Source organism: Oreochromis aureus, linkage group 8 (genome assembly GCF_013358895.1).
Source record: "Oreochromis aureus strain Israel breed Guangdong linkage group 8, ZZ_aureus, whole genome shotgun sequence".
Classification (NCBI taxonomy): Eukaryota; Metazoa; Chordata; class Actinopteri; order Cichliformes; family Cichlidae; genus Oreochromis; species Oreochromis aureus.
This window is the reverse complement of record NC_052949.1, coordinates 9,817,517-9,831,454: the sequence shown is the minus strand read 5'-3', so window position 1 is coordinate 9,831,454 and position 13,938 is coordinate 9,817,517. Positions and strand designations below refer to the sequence as shown.

General features: G+C 38.4%; 1 protein-coding gene across 1 annotated transcript; it reads left to right on the top strand.

Annotated features, from left to right (window-relative positions):
• The first annotated feature begins 1,470 nt into the window (after positions 1-1,470).
• Positions 1,471-10,933, top strand: LOC120441471 (alpha-N-acetylgalactosaminide alpha-2,6-sialyltransferase 1-like). Its single transcript, XM_039616675.1, has 9 exons — positions 1,471-1,596; positions 1,745-2,015; positions 2,225-2,387; positions 3,065-3,227; positions 4,802-4,931; positions 5,021-5,124; positions 6,213-6,296; positions 7,880-7,979; positions 9,676-10,933. Exons 1-9 carry the CDS (start codon positions 1,499-1,501, stop codon positions 9,874-9,876), a joined length of 1,314 nt encoding a protein of 437 aa, XP_039472609.1. The 5' UTR covers positions 1,471-1,498; the 3' UTR covers positions 9,877-10,933.
• Positions 10,934-13,938: the final 3,005 nt, after the last annotated feature.

The window sequence follows — 13,938 nt, the reverse complement described above, 5'->3', positions numbered from 1 at the left end:
TCTACTCTCCACTGCTGTGTAATCAATTATTGTAAATGTGAATGTTATCAGGAAATGATCAGACAGCAGAGGGTTTTCAGGAAACACTGTTAAATGTTCAGTTTCTATGCCATATGTTAAAACAAGATCTAGAGTGTGATTAAAGTGGTGGGTGGGTTCTTTTACATTTTGAGAGAAGCCAATTGAGTCTAATAACAGATTAAATGCGATGTTGAGGCTGTCATTTTAGCATCTACATGGATGTTAAAATCACCCACAATAATTATTTTATCTGAGCTGAGCACTAAATCAGATAAAAGTCTGAGAAATCAGAGAGAAACTCTGTGTAAGGCCCAGGTGGACGATAGATGATAACAAGTAAGACTGGTTTCTGAGTTTTACAGCTGGGGTGGACGAGGCTAAGCATCAGGCTTTCAAATGAATTAAAAGTCTGTCTTGGTCTTTCGTTAATTAATAGACTGGTGTGAAAAATTGCTGCCACACCGCCCCTCGGCCTGTGCTTCTCGAGATTTCTGGTAGTTAGAATGACTCGAGGGTGTTGATTCATTTAAACTAACATACTCATCCTGCTGCAACCAGGTTTCTGTAAGGCAGAGTAAATCGATTTGTTGATCAATTATTAAGTCATGTACTAACAGAGACTTGGAGGAGAGAGACCTAATATTTAATAATCCACATTTCACTGTTTTACTCTTTGGTTCAGATGTGGATACTGTATTGTTCTTTCTTTGTGATTTTTATGTTTAAGTTGTTTGTTGCTGGTTTTAGTTTGTTTTTTGTCTGTTTGGGAGCTGACACAGTCTCAATGGAGATGGGTTTTGGGGGGTAGCAGGAGGAGAAGCTGCAGAGAGGCGTGTAAGACTGCAACTCTGCTTCCTGGTCCCAACTCTGGATAGTCATATTTTGGGGGGTTTAATAAATTGGTCCATATTTCTAGAAATGAGAGCTGCTCCATCCAAAGTGGGATGGATGCCGTCTCTCCTAACAAGACCAGGTTTCCTCCAGAAGGTTTGCCAATTATCTATGAAGCCCACATCATTTCTGGGACACCACTCAGACAGCCAGCAATTTAAGGAGAACATGCGGCTAAACATGTCACTCCTGGTCTGATTGGGGAGGGGACCAGAGAAAACTTTTATATCTAACATTCACACATTCATGGAAAGCAACTTGGGGTTGGTAATTTGCCAGGATGTTTGGAATGCAGGCTGATGTAACCAGGGAATCAATCCAAATTTACTCGTGCATGACTTTCCGTTTGTTGTGTAATAAGGGCACAGATGTCTGATGACATTTTATGTATGGGTGTGTCTGCTTCTGAATGAATTTGTTTTGTTTGGATTTTGTTTTGTTTTTTCTCTGGCAATTGTGCTATAGCCCTGCCCTGCCGCATCAGTCACAAGTTGTTACGTGGCTCTTCCACCTGTGAGCAATTCTGAGGAGGGAGAGCAGATACTTTTTGAGCTTAACTGAACAGCAACAACTCCACAAACCAGAGATGGCAGAGTTAATTTTAAAGTTTTTTTCTTTGCTTTTTCTGTCATCATTTCTCTTGATTATTTTGAATTTATTAGACAATAGAATAAAAAGTATCAGGTGGGTTCTGTTTTGCTATGTTGACTCATGAAAAACCTATGATTGATTTAATCTGTTTACTGGTAAATTAGAATTTTATTTCTGTAAAGTTTTTCAAAGAAACACACATTAATTATTTTATGTTGCTTCTGTTCCCCTTTTGATTCAGCTGGTCAACCTTCATAGATGACAGTGAATCGGAAGACTTTGTGATTGAGAGGTACAGGACATACTGGAAAAGAAAATTAAAATCAGGACCTCCACATCCCGACTTTAGCAGAAGACTTGAAGCAAAAATAGCCGATTCAGCAAAAAACAACACAACACAATACATTGTAGCTGAGACCCCCATGGCTCTCCTCTACAAAAAAGACTTCAAGAAGCTTCCTCAGTGGGATTTTGAAGATGTTTACAGTGAAGATACTCAACATAGACGACCAGTAAGCATGTTAAGACAAGATATAGTAAAAACAGTCAAATGTATTAAGTTTATGGATGTCAGCCAGCATAGCTGGAGTCATATCAGCCATCTGCATGATGACATTTTGGTTTCTGTCTTTTTGGCTTCTTGACCTATTGCTTTTGCTGTTTCCTGATTTGTCATTCATTTTAACTTGTTTCATGATTTAATATTGTTTATGATTTTCAGACATGTGCCCCGTCTCTACGAAACTCTCAGGATGAGAAATTCAAGAAGGCTTTTCTTCCTAACATACGTTTGTTTCTGCACAAAGACAACATTAACATGAGCGAGTGGAATCGACTTTCACATTTCAACAATCCTTTTGGGTTTATGGACTACAAATATGATGGTAGGTCTTTCTGAAGCTGATATTGAGCCAGTATTGTGTGCCAGACTGAAGAATAAGAGAGTAATATACACCTATTCTCTGACTGGATTTTTAAACACCTATATAGTTTCACCAGATGAGTTTTATGAAATGAGATATGTCGCCTCTGTCAGTGCGCCCCAGGGTGGCTGTGGCTACAATGTAGCTTACCATCACCAGTGTGTGAATGTGTGTGTGAATGGGTGGATGACTGGTTGTGTAAAGTGCTTTGGGGTCCTTAGGGACTAGTAAAGTGCTATACAAATACAGGCTATTTACCATTTACCATTTAAACAGCCAATGAAATAACAGCAAGTCAATGCATTTAGGAATGGATGAATAGAAAAGATGGCGTCCTGATATAAACCTAACTCTGGACTACTTAATAAAAAAAACATGAAGCAATTATTTTAGTAAAATATAATTAAAATATATTAATTCAAACGTTTATTTATTCAAAAAATTAATTATTAAGGAAAATGTGCTTGTATAAACTGAACATTGTTGTTTGAGACATTGTTATAAAGACATCCATCATTTAGCCTTTTCTTTTAAATATGAAACATTAGTTTAAAGCAAACTAACAAACCTTCTCTACTCATACAGCAACCACAAAACATGCACAGATTGTGTATTCATGTTTTTCTTTGGGTTTGCAGATGTGATGGATTCAGTGAAGCTGATTCCAAAGCCAAAAGAGCCACTGCTTCTCCCAAAACCAGGTGGTGATGGCTGTGTGCGCTGTGCTGTGGTGGGTACTGGACGAATCCTGAACGGCTCAAAGAAGGGGGTGGAGATTGATGGCCATGATTACGTTTTTCGGTAAGAAAAAACAACCCAAAGCTTAGTTGGTTTTGTTTGACAGACACTACTTCTGACTCACAGTAAAGTGGTGAAGATTTACTGCCATTCATGTCAAAGTTATTCTTATAGCTTTTAACTTGATGGTAGCGTGAAAATGTGAAAATACTACTACAGACTACCTTACTAATTTTCCAAGTTATTTGTTTACATTTTTCTGTTGTTAAGAAGTAATAAGTATCTTTTTCTGTTTTGGTAGTCAGTCTAATGTAATTTAACAGAGAACTATTTTGGCTGGAAAAATGACCATGGGTAAGAAGACTCCAGACTTCAAAAAGGTTAACGAAGGATGTCATCCTTTTAGTATTTATCACCCATACCTAATTTCTTGAAGCAAAGAACAAGTATTGTGAAAAATACTTGACTTTGATGGGGAAACCTAGGGACACTTCAGGGTCATATGGCAGGCCCAGTGTAACGAAAGATAAAGCAGTGTAAAACATACCCTGCTTTATCTGTCTTTGCGACTCTCATAATTTGCAAAATGAACTTCATTTTGTATTCAATAAGACTTTAAACTAGTGAGAGCTAGAAATTAGAGAGCAAGAGAACCTAAGGGTTGTTTTATCATAGACTTCTGAACAACTTCCGTACAAAGAATACAGGCTTAAATTACTTCCATATTGTCTTTACTCTTTAGATGTCCAACCTTCATATACAGTCTATGATATATCTCATTCTAGAGAAATTCAGTTCATTTGTTTTTTTTGTATACTGCCAAATAACAACAACAGTCACGTCAAGACAGGAAAAACTGTTCTGCAGTGATAAAAATTGAAAATGTTTTATCAGTGCATAAGGAATGCCTTGTATATTTCAGGAAGACATACTATTACGTCAATGCATACTATTACATCTATTACAACAGCAGTTCTCCACCTGCTAAACTGGCCTGCCTTCAGTCCAGACCCTGCAAAACCTGAAATAACTTGGTGAGACATGAAATGATTAACACGATAAGGAGGTCAAGTCAAGTGGCTTTATTGTTATATAAACCATGTGCAGTGGTACAGTACACAGTGACGTAAGACAAACAATGACAGTGGGATGTGGAAAAAGACTGAGCATTGTGCAAAAAGTAGAAGTATGAAGGTGTATGCGTGTGTGTGTGTGTATGTGTGAGATTGTGCAGATAAGTGCCTGAGGCAGTGACGTGTATGAAGGTATATGTGTGTGTCACTGAGTGTTCAGGAGTCTGATAGCTTGGGGGAGGAAACTGTTGCCCCAGTCTAGCAGTGAGGGCTCAAATGCTCTGGTACCTCTTGCCAGAAAGCAGCAGGGTGAAGAGTTTGTTTGAGGGGTGCGTGGGGTCCTTCACAATGCTGGTGGCTATCAGCAATCATCTCTTTTGTTTTAGGTTAACAGTCTTTGAATGTGAGTTTATAGATGCCAGATATTTTGAGTCAACACCTAGACAGTTGTATTGCCCTTTCAGCTACTTTCACACTGGTGAGAACTGATGAAATATATTCTTGATCTGAACCTGTTAATAAACTTAAATTCCTGAAACCACTATGTTTTAATCTGTCTGGCAGGATCAATGGTGCCGTCAGCAAGGGTTATGAGGAGGATTTAGGAAACAAAACATCGGTGTACGTTCACACAGCCCACTCCATCACTACATCACTCAAGAAGTACGGGTATAAATCTGCCCCTCATGATGAGGTACTTAAACTTAAAAGACAACAGTGTCATATTATATTTACTTCCCCTGCTCAGAAAAAACATGGGTTCTCTCCTTTTCCTTTTGGCAGGGTATAAAATATGTGATGATTCCTGAGGGGATGAGGGATTTCCAGTGGCTCAAGGGTCTTCTCAGAGGAGAAAAGGTCTCTGCTGGCCCATACCGCAATAAGCTGTGAGTATAAATTAAAATAAAAATTGAAATTAATCAAGAAATGTATTGGCCATTTTCAAAAAGCTGCTATTATCTCATTAAGAATATAACCATTTGAAATCAAAATCAGAAATTTTTCAGACACCATGCAGTCAACATTTACTTTATTATAAGACCTCAACTCTATTTGTTAACTTATTTATTTCTGAATGACCTGTCCTGCCCAGCAGTTTTCGGAAGCAGAATAATGCTCTGAATGCTTTCCACTTAGTAAATGAACAGTACAACCTTCTATGGTGCCCTCTATGGAACACATAATTACACCACTGAGGAGAAAATTATTAAAATTATTAAATTAAAAGTAATTATTAAAATTACTTGTACTATCATAAAGTATCCTTTACAATATTTATGCTACAATGGGACAAAACAATATATCAATAAATACATATATATGTATATATATATATATATATACATATTTTTAAAGTTATTGATTTATTCAAAGTTTGTTGGCTCAGGGCAACACTATAACGTAATTTAATGCAGAAAAAAGAAATAAAGAAAACAAAAAATTAAACAGTTATCTCAAGTCTTGAGCAAACACATACAAATAGAGAAAATGCAGTATGGATGCAGCACGAGTTAAAAATAATTGAGAAAATATGACTGCATTCAGATATGAGTGGCAAAGACGGAGCAAAATAAAAAAAAAAAATCAAATCAATAAAGTTCCAATCAAAAAACAGCATTACTTTATTTATTTTTATTTATTTTTTTAACCAATTACCAGTTGCCATTTGTTTCACAAATGCAGTTCGCAGATTTCTAGTTTACATACAAGCCTTATTTGCATACATATAAAACATTAGTGACACATAATCAAGATGTATTTTTATAATAACATAAATATTATATTAATTATAAATAGTTATAATAATTTAGCCATTCAGCTACATGATGGACACCTTTAACACATGTTCATTTAACACATTCTATTTTAATCCAGGACAAATTAAAACATTTTTTGTTCTCCAAATCAAAATGTCTTCTGTGGCATATATATGTGATGGACAAGTGTGCTATCTTTTGTGTTTTAACCTCACCAGGCCAAGGGACTACTATTCAAGGCAGTACAACGAGAGTCATTTCTACGTTCTGCACCAGGACTTCCTCCGATATGTGCGGAACAGGTCAGCCTGCAGTTAACACCCTGTCCACAGTATTTTGATTTCAAATGATTCAGCTATTATAATTTCATTTGTCTAGCACTGCTTATTTTGTGAGGAAATCTGGCCAATCAAACCCAGATTGCCTGTCATAAAAGAACAAAGAGAAATGCTAATAGGCAGTAAAAGACTAAAACATGGCACTTTAGAAAGGAAAAAACACATTAAAGGAAAATAATTTTTTATGTTAAAATAATTATGAGTAGTTAGAAAAAGGTTTGAATGATCTCAAAACTGGAGTTGAATTAACTGATCTACTGGTGACTGAACAAACAGTGATCATCATACCTGGAATTTAACTTTAGGCCACTCAAAATTGAACTTGACAGACATTAAAAAAAGTATTGTAATGAACTCAGAATAAGGAGGAAGAGATCTCAATCTGTTCTTGCAGTTTCTGTATGTTGTTTATCACTCTACCCCAGGAATGTAGCTTTATTAGCATGAACCACATCCAATCAGAAACAGTAACCAAAAGTCATTAACTACCACAGCATTGTCAGTCATGGCGGCCCATTGCTAGCTACATCCAATACCGTGATACAGCTGTAATTCATATCATAATTGAATAACAGGAACAAGAAACAAACACAAGATCACTAAAAAAAAAAGTGTTATAAAACTGTAACTTAGACATGAACGTCAGCATGAACAGTCCATTGAGTTCTTGGACTAGTAGCACATCACCTTGGAGTAATACAATATATTATACAGTACTTTTTCAAAGTCTTGAGTCAACCCTCAATTGCTTATATTTTTCTGTTAAATCTGAAAATATTTTATTATTATATTAAAACATGTGCAAACATACATAGAACTATGATGTATTAGACATAAATACAGTGTACAATTCTAACCAGGTTGAAAATCAATACTTGCTATGAAGATCTTTATTTTTCAACATGGTCTGAACTCTCTTAGGCAAACTTTCTTGTAATTTCTTTAAGTGCTCTTCAGGAGTAGTGCTCCAGGCTTCTTGAAGTATATCCAATTTTCTTTGGCTATTGGGGGTCTTCCCTTCCATTCATTGTCACGATAATCCCACATTGCTTCAATAATGTTGAGAATTGGGCTCTGGGTAGGCCAATCTATGATTGGTATTGTTCCACTGAGTATTTTTCTATGCTGGTGTTCTTTTACACTGTGTTTGGAATCAAAATGGGATTTTTCTATCACTAAAAACTTAAATGTGTCTGTGTTTTGATGTTTATGGTTTATGATTTTTCAATCAGAAAGACACCAGATCTGTACAGCCACATAAAAACTCTCATTGCTCCTGTTTTCCAATGAAATGGTGCTTTTTGGTAAAACAGGTATACAGCCGTGGATCAACACTATTAAAAAAATATAATTTAGGCAGACATGATAATGATGACTTCAACTGTAACAAAACACCCCAGAGAATGAATACTCAGGACATGTGCAACTTTAATAAAACAAGTTTAATTGAATTTCCAATTTTGAGGTTGCCTATCTTGCTGTCATAGCAATGTGGCTCATTTTTTTAATATGTGCATGCTTATTTGATGCTTCTTTATTCCCCACAGGTTCTTACTGTCACCTAATTTGAATAAAACATTCCAGGCTTTAGTCAGACCAACCAATGGGGCATTCACTCTCTTCTTGGCCCTGCACACCTGTGACACAGTGAGTTAAAATTACTTGAATTTCTTGTGCTGAATGTCGGTAACCACAACTTCAGAATCATTGACCTCTCAATTAACTTTAGAATGAATAAGTCAACTTAAATCTCTCAGAAATAAGAAGAATAGTCAAAGACATCTTTCATGAAAAAGTATATTTTTACTCTGCAAGTTGAACAAAAGAAGATGAGCGTTTTCACTGTTGTAGGTGTGACCAGAGTGGGATGGATCTGACAATTAAACTGCACACTCACTTATTGTGCATTATTATTATTATTATTATTGTTGCACCTTGTTATAAATATAAATAATATTATTGTTATTATTGTTACCACCCCCAAAAAGTCCAGGGAGGTAGCCAGTCAAGTCAGCTGTTAGCATTGATAAGGGCTATTGCCCTGTTGTAAAAGCTGTCCTTGAGTCTGTTTGTCCAGGACCTCAGCAGCCTGAATCTCCTGCCCGACAGTAGCAGCTTAAACACCTGGTGTCCCGGGTGTGTACAGTCCAGTAGGATTCTGCGTGCCCTCTTGAGACAGCAAGCGCTGTACAGGTCCCTCTGGGAGGGAAGAGGATGGCCAATGGTTTTTTGGGCCATATTAATGACCCTCTGAAGTGCCTTTTTGTGTGCCGTGGTGCAGCTGGAGGACCATACAGAGATGCAGTATGTCAGCACACTTTCAATGGAGCAGCTGTAGAAGACAGTCAGCAGTTCCTTCTTCAAGTCCATCTTTCTGAGGATTCTCAGAAAATGGAGATGCTGTTGGGCCTTCTTCAAAATCACCATGGTGTTTGAGCTCCATGTGCACACTCAGGAACTTGAAACTGGACACCCTTTCCACGCATTCCCCATTGATGCTGACAGGGTGGAGCTCAGACTTCCTCCTTCTGAAGTCGACTACCAGCTCTTTTGTCTTGGTGATATTGAGGTCCAGGTTGTTGTCTGCACACCAATCTGACAGCCTCTGAACCTCAGCTCTGTAAGCCGTCTCGTCTCCTCCAGAGATGAGCCCCACCACGGTGATATCCTCAGCCAACACAGTCATCAAGTTTGCGAAGTGGGAAGTAACACAGTCATGTGTGTACAGAGGGTACAGTGGGGGACTTAGTACACAGCTTTGTGGAGAGTTGGTGTTAAGGCTGAGGAAGGATGAGGCCCCACTCGAACTCTCTGTACATGACCCGAGAGGAAGTCTCTGATCCAGCACCAGGTGGCAGAAGGAAGTCTGATATCCAGCAGTTTTACTATTAGTCTGTCCGAGAGTATCGTATTAAAAGCAGAGCTAAAGCCTCTCTAACTTTGTCTTCAACCGGAGTTGTCCCTCTGATGTAGTCATTGCTTGTTCACTGATTGGAGTTCATGTTTTGTACAATGTTGCAAAGTGAAATGCTAATACAATAACGCTGCTGAACCATAATTTGAGCTTAATGCCTTGGAGTTGTAATTCCTGTTATACTTAGTAGTCCGCTGCCTATTTTTTGAGAGCAGTATTCTATTATTAGAATCACAGATTCACATTTATATGTTAGTTTTTTCTTCTCAAACATGGCTAAGAATTTCTTTTAATAGATTAGATTAAGTTTGACAAGATACTCAATAAACTATTTTTACTAGCACTAATTTTTTTTCCATAAAGACAGCCTTGCTCTTAAAAAAAACCCCCACACAAACCTGTTCTACCCTTTTTGTCTCTTTCTCTCAGGTGGATGCATATGGATTTACGACTGACGACTACATAAAATACCCTAGCTACTATGTTGAGAAACACATGAGCAAAGTCACGTTCTACCGCAACCATGATTATATTCTGGAGGAGAATACATGGAAAGACCTTCATACCAGGGAAATAATGTGGCTGTATCAAAGAACTGAGTCAAAGAAAGAGAAGGAAAAGCAACACTGACATGATCTTATCAACAGTAATTATATATAGAGATTTTTGTTTGTTAGACTTAAAAATTTTACGTGCACTAATAGCTAACATGCAAACTAAACCATCCAGAGCAAAGCTGATTTGATTAATATTACTCATCTCGGGAAGTTACTGTTATCTTAAAGTCCATCTCTGTGGGAAAATTTCCGCAAAATAAAATCAAGCATTTGCCATAGTGGCAAACACTACACATGGTTTTACTCATTATGATATCTGTGTTTTTTTTCTCTCCAAGTCCATTTGTGGCATTATCAAAAGCAAAAGACGACTGAGCAGTCAAGAGGCAAACTAAACCAAAGCTGATTTGCCCCTGACAATCACATTACCTCAACCATGTTTGACTGTTGATATGGTATTCTTTTTATGAAATGCTGTGTTAGTTTTATGCCAGATGTAATGTGATTCAAACATTCTTAAAAGTTCTGATTTTCTCTCGTCAGTCCACAGAATGTTTTTATAAAAGTCTTGCGAATTATCAAGATGTTTATTGGGAAATGTAAGATGAATTTTTGTGTTCTTTTTGGTCAGCAGTGGTTTTCTTGATTCAGTAGGCAGTAATCAGGCCTCAGTGTGGTTTGTGATTTTAAACTCAGGTTTCCAAGGAAATGTGGTTAATCACAGTTAATTCACAAGTTAACAATCAGGGGCAATTCCTTTTCACTTTTCACCACATAGATTTCAATGTTTTTATTTTCCTTTAATAAATGTAAATTAACAACTACTAGATTTCCTAGGGCTATCTATGCCTGACCTTACATTTTAATGATCTGTAGTAAGGGTAACAAATCTGCAAAAAAACTGTAATCAGGAAAAAAACATGGAATGCAATGACAGTAAAATGAATCTATTTATAAATGTTCATAAACGTTTTCCAAACAAAATGTTTACTTTCAACTTCAGAAAAAATATAAATGTTGTAAAGTAATGAAATATATTCATGTTATTTCGGAATTTTTTGGACATTGTGCATGTAACATTATGTATAAAACTACAATATGAAAGAAATAAAGCTGACCTTTGTGTGATGCTTTAGTGTTGTGTTTTATCATTGCATGTTGGAGGAATGGTAAATGGTAAATGGCCTGCATTTGTATAGCGCTTTACTCAGTCCCTAAGGACCCCAAAGCGCTTTACACTACATTCAGTCATTCACCCATTCACACACTGGCAATGGCAAGCTACATTGTAGCCACAGCTGCCCTGGGGCGCACTGACAGAGGCGAGGCTGCCGGACACTGGCGCCACCAGGCCCTCTGACCACCACCAGTAGGCAAACATGGGGTTAGTATCTCGCCCAAGGATATTTGGCATGCAGCCAGGAGACAGCCTGGGATCGAACCACCAGGACTGTATAATACAGTCCTGGTACTCAGACTCTCACTCAGACTCTCCTTCACCGCCAGTTCGTCAAAAACCTCAGGCCGGTATCGGCTCTAAGGTTTTCATGCTCTTGTTACTTGCTTCTTTGCTTACCTTGTTTTCCTGTGCCACAGTGCCCCTGGGCCTTCCTCGACACTTACCTTCAACCCAGCTCTTCTCAGACTACCTCTACATTCTGGAAAATACGGAGAACCTCATCTGCCTGCTCTCCAGCTATCTCTCACCATCCCGGATGCAGTGGAACTCAGGTCAGCCAGTCTTTGTGATTACTCACACCGCCTCTCCCTCAAAGCCAAGCTCACCCCGGCTACCAGTAAGCAATATCAGTCATACTCACCTTCCCTGAGAGTCCTTCGCCCACCACCTCCCTAACCTCATTCTCTCCTCTTCTCAGATGTACCCGCTCCATTCCAGTTGCACCTGTCAATTCCCATTTTACCCTCACTGACCCATGGCCACGTCACTACGCTGTCCACTCCCAGCTCTAGTAACACTTTGCTACGAATAAATTTGTTTTCTTAATAAAACACTGTAAAACGTGCTCTTGGCCTGTGCGTTTGAGTCCAGTTTTGCTATTGGCCTGTAGCTGTTGTGACACCAGGATCCCGCCCAAGTAAATCAAGTAAAGCAGCGTGTCCTGTGTATACACACATAAACTTTATTAAAAGAGATGACGCTGGTGTTTCCATCATGTACTACCTGTTAGGTTTAACTGTACAAGGCTTGTTAGAAACTATGAAACACGTACAGACTTCGCGATGTTCAATTAATATTTTCATTGTGAATAATAACCAAGAGGCTAAACAGGCAGCCCAGCTACTGCCTTAGAGCCCTGTAAACCACGGAGCGAGGTCGGCATATCCAGGATATCTTCCCGTTACCTGGAATCAATAACCCTAACGCTGGGGCCAGGATAAACGGTCACACAAAGCTGGTTGTCAGCTTTGTTAACCCAAAACTTCCCAGCGTGTGGATGTAAAAGTGTTGGCAGCATCAAACTAATCTTTGGGTGAACTACGAATCTAATTTAACAGAAAAAGATCCTTGTGTAGCCAGGTGGAAGGTCGGTATTATTGGACATGCCACTGGATAGCGCTGTTTCTTTTGGGGTACCTCTGAGAGCGCAAGGGATGATGGGGATCTACAGGGACATTCACGGAAGTGCTAGCATTGGTGTAATGTGGGTGTACAATGCCATTTTTCACTGCGTGGTCTGTTTTAAATGCAAAGTGTGGAACAGTTAAGGCACCAGGAGTTGCTGCAAGAAGCCACTACAGTTATTTTTGCACTACTAAGTTTGTTTTGTTTCAGGATGGGTTTATATCAGTCACAAATTGATGCTAGACATCCTTGAGTTCCAGACACTGATAAAGTTGGGAAAATCACCTGCAGTAGCAGTGGGTTACCAGTGCACAAAGCTGTTACTGGATAAGAATTGTCTGTAACAATTTTATTTCCTTATTTTTACAACCTTTTTATTTTCTTCTGAGCACTTACTTTATCATTCAGATTAAAAGAACCCCAAAGAGAATCTGTGTTCTGGGCTGGTTATTTTAGCCAGGCTACACTTGTTACTGCAAACTATCAGAGATACATGAAAATCTACAATATAAACATATGCCAGTGAAACACAACACTTTTGTAAAAGAGATCAATGCTTCAGTTTATCGCAGATCAAAGTGAATGAACGTGATTGGTTGATCAGGTGTTCTTACTGTGTGTTCTGTGTTATCTGCATTTCCATCAGTGTAAAAGAGACTCAGCAGCAGATTAGAAGCAGGTATAATAATATTTATACATTTAATAAATCACCAAACCACCTGAAGGGAGTCTAGATCCGACCCCACAACATTACTGGCCTTGCGGATGAGTTTATTGAGTCTGTTGGCATCTGTGACCTTCAACCTGTTGCCCCAGCATGTAACAACATAAAGGATGACAGTGGCCACAAGACACTTGTAAAAAATCCAGAGCACTGTCAGAAAGATGTTGAAAGACCTCAGCTGTCTCAGAAAATAGAGATGACTCTGGCCCTTCCGGTAGAGTACAGTGGTGTTCTTACCCAGTCCAGTTTATTGTCTTTGTGTACTCCTTCTGGATTGAAACAGGGGTCAACCGTTTCCAGGTCCTCCTTCACACATATCCGCCCATTATATAAACACTTAAAACATGCTGTAAATAAAAGACTGAGTGCAAACGTGGTGCTTCCAGTTGATTTAGAATCGAAACAACCAAACCTGCTCCAGCAGTTTGAGTTCTTATTCTCTCAGCTGTAGACTCGCTGCTGTTTAAAGGTTTGAGAGCAAATATTAGGCATAAAAACAAACGTCAAACATAGACTCAGTCTACGTAGCATTTGATATGAGGTCTGCAACTACAGTGTCTGTGTCCTGTTTTAAAATCATATATGTAAAAGTTTTTGCAGCCAGCAGGAAAAAGGAATAGATGCTCATCAGGGATACACCCAGGCAGACTCGCTTTTTCATCATCAACACATTTCAACATCAACGCGTTTCGACATGTTTTCGGCATGTTTCTAGCTGCACAGCTGAATTTTTAGTTTCAAAGAGACATGAGGGATATTTCAAGTCTGAATTGTATAGAGCCATCCACTCAGAGTCTGTGGTTGTTGCGGAAGCTGCTGTGAATCAA

Coding starts and splice junctions, on each gene's coding strand:
- LOC120441471 (XM_039616675.1), top strand. CDS start 1,499: ATGGCAGAGTTAATTTTAAAGTTTTTTTCTTTGCTTTTTCTGTCATCA. Junction 1,597..1,744: donor AATAGAATAAAAAGTATCAG/GTGGGTTCTGTT, acceptor CTTTTGATTCAG/CTGGTCAACCTTCATAGATG. Junction 4,932..5,020: donor AATCTGCCCCTCATGATGAG/GTACTTAAACTT, acceptor TCCTTTTGGCAG/GGTATAAAATATGTGATGAT.